Genomic DNA, 24,030 nt, shown 5'->3' on the forward strand with positions numbered 1-24,030 from the left:
ACCACCTTCTTCTCCACATTGTTCCTAACCCGGTAAGTCCCACAGTCGATCCCGATGCTTTGCCGGTCAACTTGCGGGGGTCGTCCGGCGTGGGGGGATGATATTTGTCAAAAGTGAAGCCATTTAGCCTGAAGAAAAGGCACGATGACGACGATCTGCATGCTGTTGTGATACTTTCCACACGGAAAAATATCGGCCGAAGATCCAGCGAGGTTGCACTTTCAAAGACCTTGCATGCCCTTTGCATAGTCGTCATACAAAATAAACCAACAAATCAAACTCAAGACAGTCGCATTGACTAGTGAGCCCATTCAGGCTGAACTTGCAGAAACGCCTCTCCCGGGCCTCCCGAGGCCTGAGTCTTGGTGTTGCCCCACGGAGGCTCGCCTCCAAGAGCACTTGTTGAGACACCGGGCAGTTAGGCTAATCAGATGATGAATTTTATGAAGGGCATTTTTCCGACAAGCTTTTAGTGAGTGAACTCAATTTACGGGTATTTCAGATCGGGACATTTGCCGTTGCGTATTCCAGTTTGCTATACTTTTGGCTTCAGCAGCGGCGGTCTCGGCCGGGAAAAGCAACTAGCCCAGCCAAATTGTGCATTCGTCATAGGTACTGAAATAAAGTCACATATTGAACCGGGTTCTAATTCAAAACCTTGGACACTACTGAAATTCAAGTCCGAAGCTGATAGTATAGTGCAGAATACTAGACTAATCTCGGGGTTTGCGATAACATATTCTCACGGGACGACGGACGAAAACATGATCACCGATCTTCCCCGGGCGGATATAGAGTATCTAGGACTTTCACACATTGCTGGTGTTTTTTGTGTTCCCACAAGGCTAAAATTCAAACAAGCATCACATAAACAGCAGAAAAAATCAATCCAACGACTACCGCCGTGAGAACCGCCGCGCCCGCTTTATCGGCCGTCGTGATGGTGGAGAATAGGATTTCATCCTCCGTTTCATCAGACTCGGTCCCAGCCGCAGCATTACCCTCACTCGTTCCACCCGTGTTCGCTGTGACGGGCCCAGTGATTTCTGTGGCGAGAAGTCCATGGAGAACCTCAAGAACGCCCATCTGCTGGCCCACTCCAGTGGTACCATCATAGCTTCCACTGGACCATTTATGCCCGCAATAGGTACCCGAAGATCCCCCCTGGCACTGGCTAACAGCAGCGGTTGCGGTAGCACGAACTTTGGCTATAATTGTGTCGTAGGTATAGGGCGCGAGCTGCATCACATCGGCTAACCAGCGAGACAAGTATGCTTTGAATGATAACTGATCCGTATCGCAGCTACCCGTCGACTCACAAGGGGGCTCCTCCATGACATTGGCACTGGAGTTGGCAGTGGAGTAGAAATGGTTAGTGGCGGTGAGGAGCCCATCGACTCGGTTCTTCCACACTGTGGATGAGTTGGAAGATGAGTTTGAGGAGAGAGATGAAGTCTATGAAATATGAATTAGACTTGTGGCTCTTTTCATTGTGCGCAGCAACCCACTTACGTAGTTGTACATCACGGCAGCTCCATGAAGGTAGATGCCAGCAGTATAAGACCATCGAGTCCGGTCATATGAAGAGCAATTTGAGTCAACAGTGGTACCATCATAGATCTGATAGTCTGCAGTGATCAAACCGTTCACCTTGGACCAATTCCAGACCTTGTTGGCCCACTCCGCATATGTCGCATTGCCTGTATATCGAGCCAGTCGAGCAGCAATGTCGAAGAAGCATCCGTTTGAAATGGTGTTTTTGTAACCGTACCCGGCATTCCAAGTGTAAATCTGCCAGCGTAATCCACCGTCACAGCTTTCTTTATCCCATCGATGAGCCTGCTCATTAAAGACCGCTTGCACCATTGCTAACCACCCCGGGGAATTTGTTGGATTTGTGAAGTTTCGCTCAGTAGCCATCATAGCTGACATGGCCCAGAAAGATTGATCGTCATTACCCTCGGTGTATGTCTGATTGAGCGGCATGAAATCGCCTTTTGTTCCCGCCTGATGTTCCATCGCTTGGACGGTGATCGTATTGTAGGTGGAATCTCCGGTAAAAGCCCAGTAATTGATCAAGGCTCCGAAGAAAGCTCCCGCTTCCCACCAGTAATATGGATCTGGAAGGTTTCCGGGAACATCTCCAGTATTGTTGCCGGTATAGAAGGTGACTAGGTCATATGCCACGGTGCTCGCTGCGGATTTTATGGAATCTATCCTCACGCTTTAGCAGTGAACGGCAGCAATCCCCTTGTATCCCACCTTGCAACATACTGACCGGAGCTACCCAGATCAAGGGATATGCCTGCTGCTATGGCATGGGATGCAAGATTTGAAAGCCCTAATAGTAGCAAAAGCCATTGTCTTGCGCGTAGCCATTGGCGGGTCATGGGTGTCGTATGGCGGGGGATCACTGATAAGAATGAAAGGTCTAGAACAAAAGTATGGTTCCGAATTTGGAGTCTGAAGTCTCAGTGGAGTCAAAGATACTGAATTTTAAACGAATGTCTTGATAATGAGATTAAGAAGGAGAGTTTTAAGGTATAGACGATTTCCATTCGAGTTCCGGGTTTACAGGGGGATGTCCATAGTAATAAAAACTGCAACTTGGTCTCGCCAATTTCTTGAAGTGCCCACATCTAGCACAACGAGACCTATTCCAAGATCCATCACGCATCTTGGCACCGATGAAAGGAAAGACAGAGCACGAGTTTTGGCGGTTCCATGCCAAGCACCAGATGTCTTTGAGGAAACTCAGCATTCTGGTTGGCTACTGGCTCCCATAGCCACTGCCGAGACACTATTCAAACGGATATGCCCCCCTGAAACGAGCCCAGAGTTATACCTTGGTGCCTGTTGAAGCGAGGAAATGCGAAGAGCTTCGCCTTGGCCTGGGCTTGGCAAGGAGTGGCGGATGCTCCGGACGCGTATGTTTAGCGCTAGCCCCGCTGGCCGCGTCTATGCCAAGTCCGTAGACCAAGAGACTGCCCAGCATTGAAGAACTGTCTCCGAGCAAATGATAATCGTGGATGACCCAGGACATCCTGCAATGCCGACTCATTGACGCACTTGGCAAGCCTCGTGGAGGTCATCGATTGCTATTTTGAGTCTTATAATTTGACGGACCAAGGTGGTCAATCAAAAACAGGAGTCAGTCATAGATATTTCTTCAGAAAAATATCTCACAGAGCGTAGCCTATGACGGGAAATTGCTTGCAAATGTGTAGATGCGGTTCAATAGGCTTGCCAGACGGGAGTTTGTGCTGGGCAGTGGAGCCACCATAGTTTAGATGCCTCGTAGCTGTAGATAAGGGCTCTAGATTGTAGAGCAGATGGGAAAAGGTCGATTGCTGCTAGATGGTAAACAAAGGAGATTACAATGAGATGTCGTCTACTCGGCGGTAATCATCTCAAATGGATGCCTGAATACCAAGGCAACAAAAGTTAATGTCGATGCGGTCATTGGCCCGCGAGTCGGTCGGCCAGTTCGTTCCCCGCAATTCGCAGTTCACTGGCCGCATTCCGCAATCTGAAGTGCCGCAGTTCAATCAGTGCGATTAAAAGTTCCCAGTGCGCTTCTTCACTCTCCTCAATCTACTGGGGTAGTGTGCTAGGGACTATGGACTTCAGTCCGCCCAACGCCCAGACGCTGCCGAGCGTATCATCCTCCGGACGCGCTCCGTCATCGGCACGAGGACCCCTCGCCGGAGGCCGTCAGATCACTCGAAATCGTGCGAGTTACAGTTGCCACACTTGTCGACGGCGCAAAGTCAAATGTGATAAGGTAATTTCAACCGAGCTATCCCAGACCTGGCGCATGGTTTGACTGATTGTATTCTTTTGTTTAGGTCCACCCAATATGCAGCAACTGCGCAAAGTCCGGCGCCGAGTGCATATACGATGCAGCGCCCTCGTCGCAAAGGACCGAGAGTGCCCGGGAAGGGTCCGCGAGGCCTGGATATGGTGTGAAACGTAGGAGGGAAACGCCTCGGACGCTGGAGGAGGATGTGGACGAATTGCAATCGATTTATGGTCAGCTGAGAGAGGAGGATTCTCCAGGGGACCAGAAAGGGAACCCACGCGCCATTGAAGCTCGACTCGACAAGCTCATGTCAATGATTGAACGACTCGGTGGTAATCCGCATGCACTCGAGGAAGCGGAGAGGCAGGGTGTGGCTCCAACGGGTGGTATGGAGACTGCCCTTCTAGAACAATTGCGGCAGAGCAGTCGCACTCAAAATGGACAGTCGGCCTCATCTCGGCGATCCAGTCCCCGCCGCACTGCCGCAGAGTCGAGTGGCGACGAATTTCCCATTCCGTCCGGTCAAGCAACCGACCTCGTGGATCCAGTTGGTAGCCTTAATTTGGGGCATTTGAGCTTGGAGGATGGCGGAAGATCCAGGTGAGTAGAAGAGTCGAATTTCTGGCAAAAGCCGTGTCTAACAGCATTAGATATGTGGGAACGACATACTGGGCCTATATTTCTCACGAGGTATGCTGAAAATTACCCCACCCCAGCTCTATATTCTGGAGCATATTCTAATTCAATTATTAGATCAATGACCTCAATCAATTGCTGAGAGACCAAAATCGATCCCATGATGTGTCATCGGAGAATGCGAACGAGGATTCCAGCAACCCTGTTACAGGCTCTCGCAGACCGTGGAAAGAATCGATTGATAGCTCTGCAAATTCAACAACTTCTAGATCACGAGTCGGATCCTTCCAGCAATCCATCATCTTTCCATCTGGTGATTCTCCGTCAGTCAATGAGAAGACTGTCGAGCCCGAGATGCTTGAGCATGTTCCTACACGGCGTCAAAGCCATCTACTATACAAGGGGTTCATGTCAGGCGTCCACGCCATAAGTCCTGTCCTTCATCCTCCAACTATCTTAAAGCTCTACAATGCCTTCTGGGATTGGTATGACTACACTAGCTATTCTGGAGAACCTTGTCCGAACCCTTCATTCATACCATTGCTGTATGCGATCTGGTACGGTGGCTCTGTGACCATCTCCATCAGAACCATCAAAGCCGAGTTCAATGCGTCATCGCGTGTTTCACTGTCTACAATGTACAGTGAGGAAGTGACTCGATGGTTGACAAAAATCTCATTTCCTCGCAGTCCCTCTCTCCAGGGACTAGCCGCCTATCTCATAGTGCAGACTATCTTGTCAAAAGAGGAAGAGCCCTTGACAAGTAGTCTGTTCGTGAGCCTCGCCATGCGGGTGGCTCAAACGATGGGTTTACATCGGGATCCAGCCAATTTTGGCATTGAGCCGCGCGAGGCAGAGTATCGACGACGACTCTGGTGGCATATCATGCACATGGATGGTGTGGTTGCGATGTCGAGTGGTCTCCCTCCACTCGTTAGCGACGAAAATTACTGGGACGTGCGAGAGACCAGCGAGATCAAAGACACATTGCTAGGCACCCAGACCGCGGTACAATACGAACAATTACTTGCTGCCAAGCAAAGGTTACCCGACAATCCTGACGACCCGTCCGTCTGTGGTGGTCCGTCAATGGTGAATGTCTTTTACTTGACTGCCAGAGGGAAATATACCATGGCCCGTAAGTGTCTCCGAGAAAGAAAAAACAGTTACATTACCCACTGACAACAATAATAGGCGCTGTCCGGCAAATTCTGAAGATCCAGCTCGGCACCAAACCTGTCACCCGTAGCGATATGGAGGAACTACGAACGATCCTTCTCGGCCTACAGCTGAAACTGAACTCAATAGTGAATAGGATCCCGGAGGGCTTGCCAACTGGTAGTCCTCCTGTATCAACGGGGCGGGCGTTATCCATGTCAAAATCTCCTGTCGAAGCGCGAGCCACGGAAACAGAGCTTCCTGGTGAAGGTCCTAATGGCTGTCCAGAACAATACCACACGCCAGTTCTGGTTTCATTCCACAAGTGGGCACGCATTATTCTCTCTCTTTACATTGACAAGGTTGGTAATATTGATTTTCACCACTTCTTGTTCTTAGCTAATCTAGTGCTTATAGGCATTTTGTGTTGCATATCAACCCTTCCTCAAGAATGCTCGCAGTCGCATTTGGCCGGCGGCACGGCAAAGGTAAGAATTTCGCTTTATTTATGGATCAAACATGTCTGACCATCGCAGTGCGCTTCGCCACTGTCACGGTTTCATGGAGAAGTTTATACAGCTTGCAACTGACCCCGACTTTCAACCTTTCCAATGGAGCTGGCCTGGGTACGTCATGTCGCATTCGCATGCAGACAGAAAGTGACAACTGACCTATATCTAGAAACCATCAACCTATGCATGCAACGATGTAAGCCATACCCTTCCAAAAACTCGCATTATACTTTCCTGTTCTACCGTTCTGTTAGGGCTCCTCGTGTTCTGCCTGGCTAACATCTACTAGGATCATGCTCATTGACCTATACGAGCGACCTTATAGCCCCGAGGCTTCACGCTCACGTGCTTTCATTGACCGAATCTTGGCTCTATCAGGACCCGATGGCGGTGTGGTCGGTGGTGAAGATGGCATTTCAACACAACGGCCGCTGAAAGACGGCGGCCGCGAAGCATGGGACATGATCCGTCGTCTGCGCCAAAAAGCATGGCAAAAGGCTGGTCTTAACCCACAGATGCTCTGGACTGAACAGGATCAAATACAAGCGGGCATAGCATCACCGGCAGGAGAAGTTCGTGGCTCTCGTGTTCCGTTCTATTCAGGAACATCCTCTGTGCCTGGGTCACCTGGGATGTCAACTACCATGCCATCACGTCAACCCGCCGCTCCTGATCGCCAACTTACCGACTTCAACCGCATGTTCTACAACATGACTCGTTCTCACATGCTTCCTAGCCCTGCGGTATCTTCCGCGTCTGTGAAGCCTAGTCCATTACGATACTCATATGAACTGCCCCCACCAAACCGAACCTCCGCCCCCCTGCCGACTCCACAGTACAACCCCACACCAGCAGCTGTCACCCTGCCTCCTACCGACATTCTACCTGCACCCGCTCCTATAGCAACTTCTCCCCAAATGACCCAATCACTTGGCTCACCTCCCTCCCCTCACTCCCGGGCACCCCCTTCCACAGCTCCAATCTCTCGACCAGAACAATCCCTCCCCAACATCACGACCTCTCCAGCCATGCCATTCATGGATCCAATCTCTTCCAACCCGCCCCCAATTGGCGTTCCCACGCCACCTTCCATGGTCGACCCCAATCTAAACTTCGATTGGGATCAATGGGACGCTGTCTTTGGACAACATCTTCCCGTTGCCGATGAATTGATGGAATTGGACCCCGTTTCTGGGCTGGATTTTGCCAATCTTGGGTTTCCTGCTGCTAATAATGATGCTGGTGTGCGGTTCAATGATCTTCCCGATTCATTGTCCTCTAGTAATGGGAATCTGCCACCGGCTTGGGCCGATACTTGCTCGGGGAACCCTAGGGTTCCGTCTAGTGACTGGACGGGGTATTGCTGAAGTGTTGAAGGCAATAGGTATAATGCAAATAGATTAGTCACATATCATTGATTGACCAAATGAAAATAGATTAATTACTCCGGTTTTTAGTATATGTAATAGTGCACATCCACCAAGAAGTTCATTTACAACTCGAGCGTTGAGGGTCTACGGGTGCTAATAATACCACGATTCAGGTAACGGTGATTATAGAGACGCACTTTTGAAAGATGCAACATTTGAAGACAGTGGTATGTATTTTGCAGATAGAAACGTAACAGTTTATTGATTCATGAGGCGTAACTCTTGACGATCAGATCGATCAGTCAATTAGGATACGAAGATGCGATGTGTAAAGCCCAGCCAGAACAGACAGAGGGCCTGGCGGAAGGGAATAAGCGATCCCCGCGACCAAAATCTAGGAACGGATGCAGAGAGTTCGCATTCTTCGGTGGTTTCTCTTTCTTCATGTCAAGTGCATTTTGTGGTCGCCCGTTGGGATTAAGACGTTTAGACCTTGACCTCGCGGAAACCGTGCTTCCAGACGGTAGCGAAGGGGGTGACACCGTCCTCGCGGAAGTCAATCAGGACGTGCCTAAAAGGGGAGAAAGAAAATTAGTATCAGTGGGAAATCACATAACAGCAGTATTTCGAGGTATACTCACATGGCATCACCGTCCATGGAGGAGCCCATGAGGACATCGTAGTTGTCGTAGTTGGCAATGATCTTCTTCATAGCAGCGGGGGCGTTCTTCTTGAACTCATCAATGGTCTCAGCGCTGGCACCGGTCTCCTCGAGCTTCTTGAGGAGCTTCTTGAGGTAGCCTAAATGGAAAGGGGTGTCAGACGATAGGAATAGCGGGGCATAGCATTGCTCCGTGCAACATACCCTTCAGGTGAGACTTGAAGGCCTCCTTGGAAGGCTTGAGGCCCTCCTCGGTCTTGAGCCAGACGAGGCGGAACTGGTCCTCGATATCGTGGACCATGACGGCCTCATCATCACCACCGTCCTCACCGGCCTCCTCAGCGGAGGGGTTGGCACCAGCGAGCTCGAAGTCCTCGTTCTTCTTCTTGAGGTACTTGCGGCAGTCGGTCTCCCAAAGGATGGGGCAGTCCTTGGAGGGAGTGATCTTGAAGGTGTCGGAGAGAATCTCGTCACCGGAGATGATGTCCTGCGATCGCCGTTAGTATTCTCCCACTTTATTTCCCAGCTCAATTTGCGAATTTCCTTGCGAAAATGTCAGCAAAGGTTGAAGAGTTGCATACCTCGTAGATGATCATGGTGGCAGTTAAGGAGTGATGGATCACAAAGGTAATTGATGGGCTTGAAGGGGAGGGGGTGGGAAAAACAAAAAAGGAGGGGAAATGAAGTTTTTTTTAGTGGCGCCTCGTTGGTGGGGGAGTTTGCTTGGTTTGTTTCTCCAAGTCACGGGATTTTACCCCCCACCTGTCACTCGGGTTACTCGAGGTGCGACTAGCTACTATTTACACCTCGTTGTTTCAGATTAGTGGCTCGATCTTGTACTACATACATAGATCCGGTTTTTTTGTTTATATTATTCTTACATCGTTCTGGTTGCGGCCAAGATGGGTCGATTTTCCTAGACATACTCGACGATGTCATGATTAGGATGGGATGCCTTTGAGAGAACAGAGAACAAGATACATCCTCGAGGCAATTCTCTTCATTATATATTGAAGACAAGGAATTGCATTCAGTTTCAATTGGAGCTGCAATTCAACCTAATGAGCTTCCAATCAATTGTTATCTCGAAGCAATCGAGTTCTTTGTATACAAAGAATACAGTGTAGCAACATAACCTCACTCCAAGTTGGAGATGATGTTCTTTGCCAGCAAGTCCGACATGTATATCAGGATATTGAACCTCGAGGATATGCAGATCATATGAGATTGACGGATCACCACTTTGAGTTCAGGAATCAAGAGTGGTGCAACTCAATGCAATGATCTCCCCATTTCTAAATAAGTCAGACCACTAGGGGTGCAGGGTTTGCCTATTTCCTGATTAGTACCATAGTATGGAATGCTGACATGTATAGTTGATTATGACGCTCTACATGGGATCAACTGAATATGCCCTGGCTATTTGGAATCTATCAAAGTACATTTAGTGACTCGGTATAGATTGAGAATGTGATGCACAGTAAGCGGTTGATGGAACCTGTGGGTACATCTCCATAGTACAATAATTTGTGGATTTTATGTTCCTTTATGTACCATATTAAAGGCGCCCAATACGAGGCCATACGGTACAGAAACTGTCAAATGGCTGAACTCCCCACTACATATCACACAACACCTCTATCAGCGCCCAAAGTAACCGTAACTATAATACCATATTTGTTACCAGGCCGCATCCGAACTGGCGCCACCTTTGCATTTCGGCCCAGTCGGCCTTTCTCTAGTCTCTTTAGTCTCTCTAGTCGGTCGCCCTGCGCCCGTTCGCCTCCTGATCCGCGTGGATCTTTTTTATCTTTTCCTTGGAATCGAACTAGACTTCCCTTCCCCTCCTTCAATTTATTCTTATCGCATACCTTCCTTTGTCACTTGTCTCTTTACCAGATTCTCTTTCTGCAAACCTGATCGCGCTTGCTGTCTTCGCCCTCTTCAGCTGTTGATTTCTCTATTGTCGTCCTTCGTCCCTGAAATCCAGCTGCCTCGCGACCGGCCCACCCTAGTCAATCGACATCTCCTTTGTACTGGCTTCATTCCATTCAAATCCGCCCAGCAGTGGCACCCACCTCTTCTTATTCACCCATCATGGCCGTCAACGCCTCGGTCGCCTTCGACCTACCTCCGCTGCCGACATACACCCTCTCCGTGCGGGAACCGCTACTTCCGCCCATTCCCGATAACGTCCTCGCGCTGATTCTGCCCATCATCGCCTATTGGGGCATGTCAATGATCTATCACTTCATCGATGTCAACGGTTACTTTGAGAAATATCGCCTCCATACCCCTGCCGAAGTCCTGAAGCGAAACAAAGTCACCCGGTGGGAAGTTGTACGCGACGTGATCTTGCAACAGGTGATCCAGACGATTGCCGGATATGGAATGTCATATTTTGATGCGGTGGAGACGGTAGGCCGTGAGGAGTACGATGTGGCCGTGTGGGCTACGCGTCTTCGACTTCTCCAGAAAGCCATTCCCCCAACGTTGGCTCTCGTTGGTGTCGACGCCGTAGGCCTGGCCAAGTCCGTGTCCCAGAACGGGACGATGCTCGCCGGGGCGCTGGCTGGCGGTTCCTACCCTGATGTGGTCCAGTCTCTGATCCTAGACAGTGGAGCAGAGGTCGTTGCGCCGGCCTTTGCCGGCTGGGAGCTGGCAGTGGCGAGCTTCATGTACTGGTACTTTGTTCCGGCCCTTCAGTTCCTACTCGCTATTTCCATCGTTGACACCTGGCAATACTTCTTGCACCGGGCTATGCACTTGAACCGCTGGCTCTATGGTAAGCTCATGAAACCTACTCGATTCTTGGTCAAATGATATCTCTAACACACCACCAGTGACGTTCCACTCTCGTCATCACCGCCTCTATGTACCCTACGCGTTCGGTGCTCTCTACAATCACCCCGTCGAGGGCTTCCTTTTGGACACTGCGGGTACCGGAATCGGCTTCTTGGTTTCCGGTATGACCAACCGGCAAGCAATGTGGTTCTTCACTTGCTCGACCATCAAAACTGTTGACGACCACTGTGGATACGCCTTCCCCTGGGATCCGCTGCAGCATTTCACCTCCAACAATGCTGCCTACCACGACATTCATCATCAAAGCTGGGGCATCAAGACCAACTTCTCCCAGCCCTTCTTCATCTTCTGGGACCGACTACTGAACACACAGTGGAAGGGCGAGGTTAAGCTTCGCTACGAGCGGGCCCGAGAGAGTGCTCAAAAGCAGGTGGACATGGATGCTGCCCAAGCCAAGGCTGCGGCGCCGGCTGTGCCTATCATTGAAGAGCGTGAACATGAGAGAGTGGTGGTCTCCCCTGAGGGTCCAGCAACCCGGACCCGCCTCCGACGAAAGACCGTCGACAGCCTCAAAGGCCCAAGTCACGGTGTTCCCGGCAGTGTGCTTCACAACTGAGGCGCCTCTGTGATGGGTCTTTGAATACGTGCCAACTGTCTTTGCATTGCATTTCCTCGTCAGCCTCTGGAGTTGCGGGCCATCTCCCGGGGCTGTTGGGGGGCTTCTTACTATTGCTTCATGTAAATGGGATTTTGGATCCCGTGTATTAATAATTTGAGAATGCGCCTGTCATTTTTCTGTACATGGTTTCTTTCTCTCTACGGCTTCTCGCAACTTACTGTCGATAATGTCTATCTTTCTTTTGCTACACTTTTACGCTTATAAGGTCACATAGTATAAACTAATCAGATTCATGATGTTGCTTCTCTTCTTTAGTAAACAGGATAACAAAGGTTTAATGAACTATCGAACAATTCAAATACACTCTCCTCCTACCTACTTCAAATGAGTTTGTGAGGTTCACAGACCAGACTCCACGTCGTGTCCCTCGAAATCGCACCCCTGCGTGTTGAAAAATTGCAATCCAAGTCTTCGCACTCGTCATCCGTCCATTCGCTGACAGAACCAGATGCAATGCCGTTCTTTATCTTGGCAGAATCACCATCCAAGGCACATACTGGCGGCCGAAACAACGCCAAACTAGACTCAGAATACCGTCTAGCCTTCTGAGCCCCCAGAGGATCAACCATCACCTCTAGCACAGGTGTGGCTCTGGAATAAGGGTTGTCCCCTGCGATATTCCGGTACATGGTAGCATTTTCACGTTGTTTTGCGAGATTGCCCCATTCGACTTCTGAAAAGATCACTTGGCTGCCCCGGTTGGTTCGCTTGAAACAAGGAGATTCGGGGCTTGGAGCGTCTGATCTTCTACGGCGGGGATTGTCGCACATATCACTGGAATCGATGTCTTGAATATGATGAATATCGAGGGGATATGCTATCAGGCTCGGCGTTATGACAAGATTCTCCGCCGAAGCAGTCGTAAAGGGGATACTCGGGGCTCGACGTCTTTTCGCATGATCTGCAATGGTCAGTTCACTGCCTCTCTCGGTGCCATCAACACGATCGGTATGAGATCGAACTACCTTGTCTCCTGGAATGATGACGGTGCTTTCGCCTCATCTCCCTTTCAGGATCATCTTCTCGATCATGCATATAAGCCTTAACACAAGCCTTCCTCGCGCGCTTCATCCCAAAAGCAAGCTGGCTAGCAATAGTGTGCAACTCTTCCGCATCAACAGGATCAAACCTATCAATGCAATGGTCGACGAAGATATTCAATTCTCGCGGACGGTGGTTTTTGCGTGTTCGAGTGCGACTTTGAATGACGACGCGTAGGTTGCGGAGGGCGTCTTTGTCTGAGGCGATACGGGCTAGGATACAAGCTGCGCACCCGTTGATTTGGTATGGCCATGCGTTTGGAGCTACGGGGCCATCGGGGTTTGGTTTGGTCCATAGGCCCTTCAAAGCGCGAAGACGATGAAGAATATCGGCCTCTACTGGCTCGATCAGATCTGGGTATGCATCAAGCTGCCGGAAATGGGATGTGACCTCACGCTTGACGAGACGGAGAATATCGTCAACCAGGTAATAGTTCAACGACCAGTGGAGGTCACAAAGGGAAGAACTTTCCCCTCCATGAGAGCCGGTTTTCTTCTTCTTAAGGTCTCTGGGGAGACCTTGGGTCATTTCCTGAATCTGGTATTCGAGAGATGACCCACCACAGGCTGTATTGTCTAAGTGGAGAACTGTTGTTAGCATTTTCATTTCGGGTCTGGTTAGCTCACGGCTTCGTTGAGGGTAAGTCTCACGGGTCGAAAAGAAGTGCCCGGCACGAGAGGATCGATGAGCCTTGGCCTTTTTGGATTCATTGTTGCCAAATAGCCACCACATGATCGTCAAGAGTTGAATATCGGGTTGTAGATTGGAAATAGTTGCAAGATCGTAACTGAGAGTAGTGGATGAGATGGTAATCCAAGATGTGTTGACAGCGAGGAATAATGGCAGCGCCACTCTATTATATGCTCTACTAGACACATGGCTTTCATTCACTGCTTTCTGACCATGTTTCATGTTTTCCTAAAGACAACCATTGAATCAGTTGTTATTTTTGCACAAACCGTCAAGGGTACATTGTTTCGAGTCTTTGGTAATAGTGGATACTGTGCCCCGCGCTTTGTCTAAATTGTCCGGGTTGGTCTATGTTACTAATTTGGGGACTGTCATGGACTCTCTTTGTTCGCCCTTAGAGGTCTTCAAGGTATTAGGTTATGGTATGAAATAACACGGGATTCTTTGGAAAATGGCTTCCATAGATAACTCATGAGTCCTTTTAATGGATGCTCTCCGTCTTTCAGGTTTCTAAGCTCTACTTAGAAGCAGGTGCACAATACCTTTATCTTGTCATTCATGGAGGAGCTTCATGCAGTTACTTTGGTCGAGTTTTTGACTCGTCCTATTTAAACCCCCTTATGTATCGCTACGTGTCACTGATTGGGAGGGTGAATATTGCATATCGCTGTGGATTTATCCTTATCTTTAGCATTGAACGCTTCCTCGCAGGTCTTTGAAGAGAAATCTTCATGGAAGCCCTCACTAGCTTGGTCCATGATGCTTTCGAGCTCGTGGTCAGTGTTCCACTTCATATCATCTCGGATAGCGTTTTTGACACTGTTCGGCTACTAATCACAGGTGTGGTTAGCATATCTTGCCGCCTAATCCGGATTATTATGGCTGTCCTGGTTGTTGCCGGGCTATGTTGCATGGATGTCACTATAGGCTCTCTACGTCTTAGTATGTGCCTTATTGACCTCTGCTTGGATACTATTGAGGTACTGATAGGGCATTTTGTTAACATGAGCCCTCGTCTCTCCCTAGCTCTGCACGCTGCCATTCTTTCTCTTCTTATCCTATTTGTATCCTAATCATATTTCCATATTTTCTCATCCTGGTCATTAAAATGCTATACATTCACTAAGACTAAGTAACTATTGGAATTGGTAACAACCCTAGAATATTCGATTTTCTACATCAAGATATTCAGGTAGAGTAAACTAGTAAGCTCTATGTACTTCACTATAGATCAAGTTGAATTCGGCCAATCCCCCGTGACACGCAACTCAGCATCGCGGTATCTTTCTCATTCTCCAGCAAGCCTGTACCCCGATGCTCCACGCGCCCACTGCGGACCCCCACCCGACAGGTTCCACAATTACCGGCCTCGCAAGTAGACGGAATATCGAATCCTGCAGACCGAAGGGTATCTAACAGACTATCTTGAGCTGCCACCTCCAATTTCTTTTTGGACTCGACTAGTTCCGCGGTGAACGGATCACCCGTGCTATTAGCCTGGAATGATTCAAAGTGTATATTTTCCTTTGGTAAACCAAGCTCCGCTGCAGTGTCAGATACAGCCTTGATCAGCCGTTCCCCAGAGCAACAGTAGATATGGGAGTTACTGTCAACTTTTTGGAGAACGTTTGATACATCGAAGGGAGTCCCCTCTTCCTTGCAATGAATCGAAACATTGGATCCCAACGGTTTGATTAAGGGCTCGAATGCCAGCTCATCTAGCGATCGGACCACATAGTGAAGGTGAAAGTCTTGGTTCATTGCCTGCAGCTTTCGAGCAGAGGCAAGCAGACCAGTGATACCAATACCACCAGCGATGAGGATATGCCGATCGGCCTTCTCAGCCAAAGGGAATGTCGCCGCAAAGTTACTAATTGTGATAATGTCGCCTTCTTGGAGGTTTTCGTGCAGATATAAAGAGCCGCCACGAGTAGATTCTCGATCTAAAGCCACACCCAAGGTGAGTTGTTTTCGATTTCCATGAACCACGGAGTAGGCTCGAATCAATCGACCTCCTAGTTTCAAGCGCACGTGGGTGCCTGGGGGAACCGGCTCTGGCGACTGCTTGGGCTGGACCGCCATGAACACGAAAGAAGTGACAGTTGGAGTTTCTTGGGCCTTCTTGACGAGCCGGTATTCCGACCACATGTCGACAGCCATGGCACTGTCACCCACGAGACGTTGCTCCTGGTTCTCAAACTTTTTGTTCAGTCGATTTTTGAAGATATTTCTGATCTCGCTCCCCAATGCATCGAGAACCGCCAACTCCTTCATCATATCAAAGTTGTCTTTTTCCATGTACAGGTAATGCTGGACTCGAGCAACAGTCCAATCGGGATTTGGACGCTCGAGTCGGACGAGTTCATCGCCCGCTTGGATCGACCCTCCCTTGATGATCCGATAATACCAACCCGTCCGAGATTTCTCCTGGCTAAACCTCGAAAGGTTTTTCTCCTGAAACCGATGATTCAGCTTGTAGCACGGCTGCCGCGGTAGACTCACTTGCGCAATCACATCGGGACCGATTCGAATAATATCTCCAATGCAAGTATTGCGCTCATTTGCGCGGCGAGCTACCAAATTCTCGCCGAATCCTCCAACGCGAAAGAGGTGTGCGCTATCGGGCAACTCCTCGCTCCATACACCATAATGTCTAGAGCAATACTGGAGGAGCGCTTTATCTGTGCCGCCGTGAAATTCATAAACATGCTCATCGCCCCAGCAGCCGAGCGCGTCGACTGGGACTGCGCCATATCGGACGGACTTGAAGATGGCGGACTGGACGGGTAGACCAAAGACTGGTTTTGCTTTGCCGGTACGTACTTCGACTAGCTCATCCCGCTCCCATGGTTCTTCCAGCTCAGAGATGATACAGTTCATTGCCCTAACCTTAATGGCTGATCGAGACTGTGTGAAGGGGCACAATATTCGCTTCATGGACTAAATCAGAATGGGGAGTTGGAAGTTGAGGACTTATCAACTGTTCAAAAAGTTGTGGCCTTGACCAAACGGAGTCTGCCGAACTCCGACGAGGCTATCTAGTGCTCACTAAGAAATATGTACATGGGTAAAGTACCATCCAACAGTCTCACACCTGGTCTCCCGTGAGTAAGCGTGATAAGGCTGCCAAGTAACGGTGCAAATAGTGCAAACAGAGCATTGTATTACTAAATTGATCCCTGGGAATCTGAACACGACATTAACCCAGCGCAGGCCTACGCTCTCTTGTCCCACCATGCAGGTTCTGTCAAAAACAGTTCAAGCGGCAAGAACATCTGCGCCGGCATGAGCATACCCGTAAGTGAGATCAAATTTGAGCCGGTCCGATGTCTCTCTTGGCTAAACCTCGACAGGTCCTTCTCTTGAAAGCGATGATGATGGAGATTCCTCCCATCGGCGGCAGATTCCTTATTTGTCCAGGCCCTGCGCCTAGATCTGTCGGCCTACAAGAGGCCTCTGCTTCCCCTTTGCTGTTCTGCTTCGTTGGAGATCGCGAGATTGACCAAGACCGATTTTCCCCTCTCTTTTTCCTGCTTCCTTTGCTCAGTGGCGACCACGACGCCATCAGATGATTCGGCTTGTAGCATGGCTGTCGCGGTTTTTCCAGCTGCAGAAGGTGCCTATTGCGCTGCAGAAGAGATCGAAGAGCCCTTCTGCTTCCGAGTTGTCAATAGCGCCACGAGGCACACAGAGTTCAATGTTCAACCCTGATGAGGTACTCTCAGTCATCAAATACAGACGACCAAGAATACTTGATGCGCTCCAGTCAAGGGCACGGCATTTCAGTCCACCCCGAGTTTGGATCTCTGTGTCCTCTTGCTCGCCCTGGTGCAACACCACTGTCTGGAGGGAAGCACCATCGGGCCACGTGGTGCAATGGTTAACAATATCCCGCCAGCCTATTGTCTGGTAGGGAAGGGACTGTGCGTGCTGTTCTTGAATCGTCTGCAGGATCTCGCTGGGATCCCACTGGGGCACATATTTTACGCGGACTGGCGTCACGTTAGTACATGGGCCAATGGTATCCTCGATACCAGGTACATTCATGGTGCGGCAGCTTCCGAGCTGACCGAAAAGAATGTCATTGCAATGCAATTTCTTGTACAGTACGTACGACCAGGCAGCCTTGATCGTGGTGGCGAGGGTAATACCTCGGCGAGCGGTGACGGGAGGTATTGTACGAGAGAACGTGAGACTGGGAGGAGAATCGTGGTGGTAGGTTTTCCCAGTGAGCTGCCCATGACACATCCAAGATGATTGGGTATTGAGTCGTATGCTGTCAAGATGGAGAGGAGTGGCACCTTTCAGAAGTGTCCTCCAATAGGCAAACGCTTCTGGAGTCCTTTGTGATGCACAGATAGCCAGATAGTCACGGTAGTCGAGTTGGACATGGATTGACGTTTCATCGTAGAGCAGCATCAGGTTTGAGATCAGTCTCTTCAAGCTATGGGCATCACATTGAGCTTCAGACAGTCGCAAAACAAGGATGTGATTGTCGGGACTTGATCTAACGACGGTAAATGCCATCACTGGGGTCGGTCCGAAGGGTGACTGCATCTTATCCTCATGGCAAAGTCGGTCGGTGAGTACTTTTGGATCAACACCTGGAGACGCCTCGATAACTTCAAACGAGGCTTTCAATGAGCGAAATGTGACTTGCATGATCTCCTCCTCGTACGGGATGAACACGGACCGCAAAACTGCATGACAAGCCACAAGGGCTTGACAGGCGACATCGAGCCGCTCGACGTCTAGAGGGCCATACAGGCTGAAGAGGAAATACTCCACAGCGTTCTCGTTACCGGTGGCTTTGACTATATCGTGTGTGCGCGAGACACTCTCGATGCGCGATCCAATTGCGAATTCGGGCTTGCTCTGAAGGAAGCTCTTTACGACCGGCTCCTCTGGTTGTTTCTCATGAGCAGGTACAGACATGGGACCTTCCTGAGCAATTCGAGCGAGATCTGCCAGGGTCAAGTTTTTGAAAATGTCACCGACAGACAGTGTCACGCCTTCAGTACGCGCGGCTTGCACCAAGTGCCTGACTTTCAACGAGTCGCCTCCCAGCTCTAGGAAGGTGTCGTTCATGCCGATCTGACTCGCGGAGCAGCCAAGAATACTTGCAGATATCTGCTGCAACTTCTCTTCGTTGGCAGTTTCTGGAGCTTGGTGTGGTTTTCGAAGATTCACATAGGCCACAATTTCGTCTAGAGCAAGCTGTGAGCCGATGTCGCGGAGCCTGCGTCGAAAGAGCTTGCCAGAAGGCGTCCGTGGAAGATGCGAGATTGGAATAACGGCGCTTGGCATCATATAGTCTGGCAAAACATCTTTCATTCGAGCCAATGCAGCTTTCGCCTGTGCCCTGAGTTTGTCGTTTGGGGGGAAGATGATGGGAGAATCAAAATCTTCGTAGGATGTCACTGCCATTTCCACTGGCGTATCTGTCACAAGAAAAACGACCATCACAGGATCTGACTTTTGGGCATATACTTTGGGGCAAATTACCTCCGCTACCGGCTTACCTTGTGCCGAAGACAAATGCTTGCCTGCATGATACTCAACCTCACCGAGGTCGACACGTTGACCGCGGATCTTGACCTGGGTTCCTCTGCGACCACGATACTGAAGGCAACCTCGGTGCATATCGTAGCAGACAAGATCACCGGTCTTGAGAAATCGCCCGTCAGTCACTGGAGTCAATCGCTGAGATAGGAACCACGCAGGGTTCCGTACGAAGATGGCATCTGTCTCCTTTGGGTTATTGAGATAACCCACTCCGACACAGGGCCCTTCTAACAAGAGCTCGCCTTCAGCTCCAAGTGGAGCGAGCCGGTTATGGTCTTCTGGGTCAACGATCCATTCCCTGGCCGAAAAGGTGCGGCCGATGTTGCGGTGGTCCGCGACGAGGTCTGCGGTGTTCCCAACCGTGGCACCCAGGGAATGCTCAGATTGTCCATAATACACCCGCAAATCAAGATGACAGTGCCATTTCTCGACATCTGCTCTGGCCAAAGCTTCGCCGGTCAGAACCAGCGTTTTCACTCCAGACAAAGTGCTGGGATCCAACAATCGCGCCAAACTCGGGGTAAATTCAGCCCAATTGGCACCGAGATCACGAATGGCTCCGGGGATGTCGTTTTGCAGCGCTTCCTCGGAAGGGACGCACACACACCCACCGAGACACAAGGGGGCTAATTGCTCTATCACGCTGACCGTAAAGTTATATGACGCACTTTGAAAGACCCGGGACCGCTCGTTAACGTTCATTGCCACGCCCCAGGCAGAGATACCGCTGCAGAATGCAGAATGGCGAACATCGAATATCTTGGGCTCACCAGTAGAACCCGACGTGAATCCAGCATAGAGAATGCTATTTGATTCAGAAGGTAAAGGGGCGGGCTTTTGGCTGGCGGTGTTCGGTAGGAAACCCTCATCTTTGTCAGTAGAGAGGATGATCTTGGGGACGTCCAACTCATCCAGGGCGGTTTTGAATCCCGGCAGCGAAAGGACGGCAAGGACTCCTAGGCGCTCACAGATTGTTCGCAGGCGTGTGGGCGGCTGAGAGGTATGAAACATGATGAACCCCCTACCAGCCTTGAGCGCTCCTAGCATGGCCACAGCTGTCCACTTCGACTTTGCAAAAAAAAGACCCAAGACGCCTTCATGTTCGATTTGACATGATGCCATGATTTGCGATGCCACAAATTCGGCGTATGAGTCGAGCTCGCCGTAGGTCATGTCACCATCCCAAGCACAAATCGCAGGCGCATGGGGCTGTTTTATGACCATCTTCTCAAACAGGTGATGCGCAAAGGTTTCCCGCGTGACGTATTCGCGTCCGCCATTCCACTCGATGATTTGACTGAATCCCTCGGGGCTAATTTCTTGGAGATCGCGGTAACGAATATTCTCTTTTCTACTCTTCGTGCTGACCCGCAGAGCATGGGCGAATTGTGTCATGATCATGTACACATACTCGGGCGCGAGAGGTTTTCTGCATGTCCATTCAACTTGCACATGTTGGGCCGCAACAGCGCATTCCAGTAATAAAGCGGTCCCAGTGAAGAGTTCTTTGGTGAGAGATATCCTAGAAGGGCTATTTTTGCCTTTGACCAGTAGGATGGTGCCGAAGGCGAGATTTCCAGTCTGGCTGCTGATTGCTTCCTGGGAAAGAGAATCGCCAATGAGCCCCAAAGGAGACGTGACATACGCAGCCGATTCCAGCGCGTCATACACGTCTTGACCGGAAGAGATCTGTGAGTGAAATAACCTGACTTCCTCCGAGTCCTCCAGAACGTATGCATATTGAATATCGGGAGTTTCCGCATATCTGGCTAATACAGCGGCCCAGCAAAGTTGAAGGAGAACCGTTTGCGAGGATGGTTCAAGAATGGCATCCACTGTAAGTCGGTTCATATTCTTCGCAGATGAAATCTGTTTATTGCTACCAGTCGACAGAAATGAAAGCGACTCGACTAGAGGTTTAGGGCGCCCACAGTCTGAAACGCGCTCGGCGAGGATGACAGTCTTGCTAGCTTGCATTCTGGATCTTGGGTTGCTTTTATGGGGATCGAGTAAGTTGGTGGACCAACTTTCAATTCTGGCAGATCTCCTACAGCATTATAATTGCCAGGCTTAGAGCTCACCGTATCAGACCAATGTCTTGGGATACAACGAGACTCGGCCTGTAGCTAAGATTGGGCGCTATAACCGACGCTCCTGATTACGATACAACTTATCAAGGTCTGGGGCTGAAGGTCGTCTGCAAGGGGAACATGGTCCAGGCATGATCGGTTCCACTACTGTCGTCTTGCTTGGTTAGCAGCGGCAAATCAAGGTTAGTGCCGATGATCAGCATGTCTGGGAGCAAGGGATAGGATAAAGCCATAAATTCCATAACGCGCTAGACAACAAGCGACGCAGCGATATGTTCTCATCGCTTTGCAGTAAACGAAGGGTGTAGGAATCTCGTGCAACACTCATCCCGAAGATATGGATGACTCGTGCCTTTTTTAAAACTCTCGGGTTGTCCCCCAAAAACCCCTCTTACTGAGCTCAGCGCTCTTTTGCAGTACTAAGATTGCCTTTCTCACACGGCCCTTTCTGGTACGCTGATCACAATGTGGGCCGAATCGATTATCGCTCGATTACCCTTTGCTCTCGTGATATGGGTATTATTTTTGGGCTTGCGGTCAATTTACAGACTCAGTTTCCATCCTCTACGGCATATTCCAGGTCCGAAACTTGCGGCTGTCACGCATCTCTACGAATTCTACTTTGACGTGATCTGCCGTGGCCGGTATATCTGGCAAATACAAAAGCTTCACGCAAAATACGGTTTGGGATTGTCATCCAGCGTTCGTGTACTGAAAGCTAATAAAGACTAGGTCCGATCATAAGGATCAGCCCTCGCGAGATCCATATTGCGGACGCTTCATTCTATGATGAGATCTATGCTCCAAGTAGCCGTATACGAGACAAGGACGCAAAATGGGTGCCAACTTTTGGTCTGTCACAGTCCATGTTGAGCACAGTCGGGCATAGACAGCATCGAGTTCGACGTTCACTGCTATCGAGCTTCTTCTCAAAGAAGTCAGTACTGGAAATCGGACCGCTGATTGAGAGACAAATTGCAAAATTGTCTCATCGCCTGAAGAATCTCCACAGCACACAGGAGGTGGTACAACTTGATGCCGCGTTTGTCGCACTCACTTCTGACATTATCTCTGCCTACTGCTATGGCGAGTCAGGTAACTTCTTAGACAACCCAGGCTTCCGAAGCGACATTCGGGCTTCGGTGATCGATGCCACTGCCATTTGCCACTTGGTCCGGTTTTTCCCTTTCCTTCCGCCCCTCCTGCAGCAGATTCCAGAGACCCTCATGCGGAAGTTCATGCCGGGGAAGATAGCTATAATTAACTTTCAACGTTCTTTGGCGGCAAATGCTGTTCAAGCTCTGCGCGGAGAAAGGAAGGTTGGAACTGACCAAGACACAATGTACGACAGGCTGATCAACGAAGCCGTTCCCTGCGAAGAGAGGACACTCGGTCGTATTCAAGATGAGAGCTCGCTCGTCCTCGCGGCTGGAACAGAGACAACTGGGCGCATCTTGACAGTTGCCATATATTATTTGAGCAAGGATCAGTCGATCCTTCGCAAGCTACGCGCAGAGCTCAAGACAGTCCTCCCTTCGCCGACCGCTTCCGTAACCTGGGTGCAGCTCGAGCAACTTCCCTATTTGGTACGTCAAATCTTGTTCCTGTTCACATTTCTTTCTTTTCGCCATCAACGACATTAACTTAAAATTTCAGACAGCTGTCGTTCGTGAATCCTTACGCCTTGGAATGGGTATTACTTGCCGTCTTCCTCGCGTGGCTCCAAACGAGGTCTTGCAGTACGGGAAGTACCACATTCCAGCTGGGGTGAGTACAATTTCTCGTGGAGGATTAATGGACGAAGCATACTCTGTTACCCACAGAATCTGATACGATAGTTCGCCCACAGACACCGATGAGCACGTGTACTATGCTCGTCCAACGTAACCCAGACATGTTTCCTGATCCGGATAGATTTGACCCGGAGCGGTGGATCACCGACGGTCAAGTCGATAACAAGCTTATGAAATATCTTGTCTCATTTACTCGAGGGAGCAGAATGTGCTTGGGGATTAAGTGAGTCACATCAATCAACCATTGAAGCAATTGCTCTGTACTGATAACAGAGCCACAGCCTGGCATACAGCGAACTCTATCTTCTGATATCCCACCTGGTTCGGCAGTTCACTTTCGAGATCTGTAACACAAGTGACGATGACGTTCGAATTACTCGTGATATGATGGTCGGGTACACCCGACGAGGAGATCTCCAAGTATATGCGAAGGTGGCGAAGGTTATTGAGGAGTAGTAGGCCAGTGAATCATCATGTTTCGACGAAACGTGGTGAAATGGAAACAAACATATTTGTCTAGCTCTTACCTAGTGGTCAGTTTAGCCTTCTACCCTAGATCTGATGGCATTCACCTTCGTGTCTGGGAGTATCTTTCCTGCAGGATATTGAAACACATCAGCCCTCATAGGCCGTTTTTGGTTGATTCCCTCTCTACGGATTTAACTTCGGTTTTTTGGATCTGCATCCTGCGAATTAACGGAAAGGGTGACGATGGAGGGCATCGAATGCACGCGTAGATAGATCTTCTCCTTTTCGTCGAATGCACCATTGAATTACTAATCTTCACGATTGGCTGTTCCGCTCTGGTCCATTTTGAAAGTCACGAATCATGCCGAGTATAGGTTAGGGAAGTATCCACGTTCATGCGCAATGTAGCAGATGTCGCGTGATTGCTGAACAATAATCAACAACATTCTCCCACCATGACTCCCCTGAAGACATAACCCGAAAATTTTGAGCAATAGCATGAAGCTATGTAATGCACAGTGCTGAAGACGCAGAGACCAGTTTCCAGGAATCTCGCAGTAAGACTCATCTGAATGAGGAGGTTATGCATGCGTCATGCAATACCGCATTTCCTGTAGTTTGATTTAATATATGAGGCATTTAGGTAGTCTACTATTTTTTCGGATTTTAGAGACTGATATTTCCTTTCACCATTCCGAAGTGTGGGTTTGACTGCTCTTTCCATGATTCAACTCTAATCTTCTCAACGGGAAAACAGCCA

General features: G+C 49.7%; 8 protein-coding genes across 8 annotated transcripts; 3 read left to right on the plus strand and 5 right to left on the minus strand.

Moving 5' to 3' along the window:
- Nucleotides 1-852: 852 nt before the first annotated feature.
- On the minus strand, nt 853-2,390 carry N7473_009813 (glycoside hydrolase family 76 protein; the record flags this gene model as incomplete). Its single annotated transcript, XM_057155752.1, has 3 exons — nt 853-1,455; nt 1,513-2,213; nt 2,279-2,390. The coding sequence occupies 3 exons, from the start codon at nt 2,388-2,390 to the stop codon at nt 853-855; spliced, it is 1,416 nt and encodes a 471-aa protein (XP_057004407.1).
- A 1,229-nt stretch (nt 2,391-3,619) lies between these two features.
- N7473_009814 (putative C6 transcription factor) lies at nt 3,620-7,475 on the plus strand (the record flags this gene model as incomplete). Its single annotated transcript, XM_057155753.1, has 9 exons — nt 3,620-3,784; nt 3,849-4,402; nt 4,453-4,492; nt 4,556-5,576; nt 5,633-5,958; nt 6,014-6,084; nt 6,133-6,222; nt 6,278-6,304; nt 6,398-7,475. The coding sequence occupies 9 exons, from the start codon at nt 3,620-3,622 to the stop codon at nt 7,473-7,475; spliced, it is 3,372 nt and encodes a 1,123-aa protein (XP_057004408.1).
- Nucleotides 7,476-7,964: 489 nt separating this feature from the next.
- Nucleotides 7,965-8,735, minus strand: N7473_009815 (translationally-controlled tumor protein; the record flags this gene model as incomplete). The annotated part of the gene is made up of 4 exons (XM_057155754.1): nt 7,965-8,049; nt 8,120-8,279; nt 8,344-8,626; nt 8,721-8,735. The coding sequence occupies 4 exons, from the start codon at nt 8,733-8,735 to the stop codon at nt 7,965-7,967; spliced, it is 543 nt and encodes a 180-aa protein (XP_057004409.1).
- A 1,171-nt stretch (nt 8,736-9,906) lies between these two features.
- sur2 (sphingosine hydroxylase) lies at nt 9,907-11,851 on the plus strand. Its single transcript, XM_057155755.1, has 2 exons — nt 9,907-10,924; nt 10,983-11,851. The coding sequence occupies exons 1-2, from the start codon at nt 10,237-10,239 to the stop codon at nt 11,558-11,560; spliced, it is 1,266 nt and encodes a 421-aa protein (XP_057004410.1). The 5' UTR covers nt 9,907-10,236; the 3' UTR covers nt 11,561-11,851.
- A 708-nt stretch (nt 11,852-12,559) lies between these two features.
- Nucleotides 12,560-13,396, minus strand: N7473_009817 (uncharacterized protein; the record flags this gene model as incomplete). The annotated part of the gene is made up of 2 exons (XM_057155756.1): nt 12,560-13,239; nt 13,315-13,396. 2 exons carry the CDS (start codon nt 13,394-13,396, stop codon nt 12,560-12,562), a joined length of 762 nt encoding a protein of 253 aa, XP_057004411.1.
- A 1,182-nt stretch (nt 13,397-14,578) lies between these two features.
- On the minus strand, nt 14,579-16,234 carry N7473_009818 (uncharacterized protein; the record flags this gene model as incomplete). Its single annotated transcript, XM_057155757.1, has 1 exon — nt 14,579-16,234. One exon carries the CDS (start codon nt 16,232-16,234, stop codon nt 14,579-14,581), a length of 1,656 nt encoding a protein of 551 aa, XP_057004412.1.
- Nucleotides 16,235-16,974: 740 nt separating this feature from the next.
- Nucleotides 16,975-20,896, minus strand: N7473_009819 (uncharacterized protein; the record flags this gene model as incomplete). Its single annotated transcript, XM_057155758.1, has 2 exons — nt 16,975-16,982; nt 17,044-20,896. 2 exons carry the CDS (start codon nt 20,894-20,896, stop codon nt 16,975-16,977), a joined length of 3,861 nt encoding a protein of 1,286 aa, XP_057004413.1.
- Nucleotides 20,897-21,474: 578 nt separating this feature from the next.
- Nucleotides 21,475-23,258, plus strand: N7473_009820 (cytochrome P450; the record flags this gene model as incomplete). The annotated part of the gene is made up of 5 exons (XM_057155759.1): nt 21,475-21,691; nt 21,742-22,595; nt 22,666-22,776; nt 22,859-23,025; nt 23,084-23,258. 5 exons carry the CDS (start codon nt 21,475-21,477, stop codon nt 23,256-23,258), a joined length of 1,524 nt encoding a protein of 507 aa, XP_057004414.1.
- Between the last annotated feature and the right edge of the window lie 772 nt (nt 23,259-24,030).

Source organism: Penicillium subrubescens (assembly GCF_028828155.1).
Source record: "Penicillium subrubescens strain IBT 31985 chromosome Unknown utg000007l_segment0_segment0, whole genome shotgun sequence".
Lineage (NCBI taxonomy): Eukaryota > Fungi > Ascomycota > Eurotiomycetes > Eurotiales > Aspergillaceae > Penicillium > Penicillium subrubescens.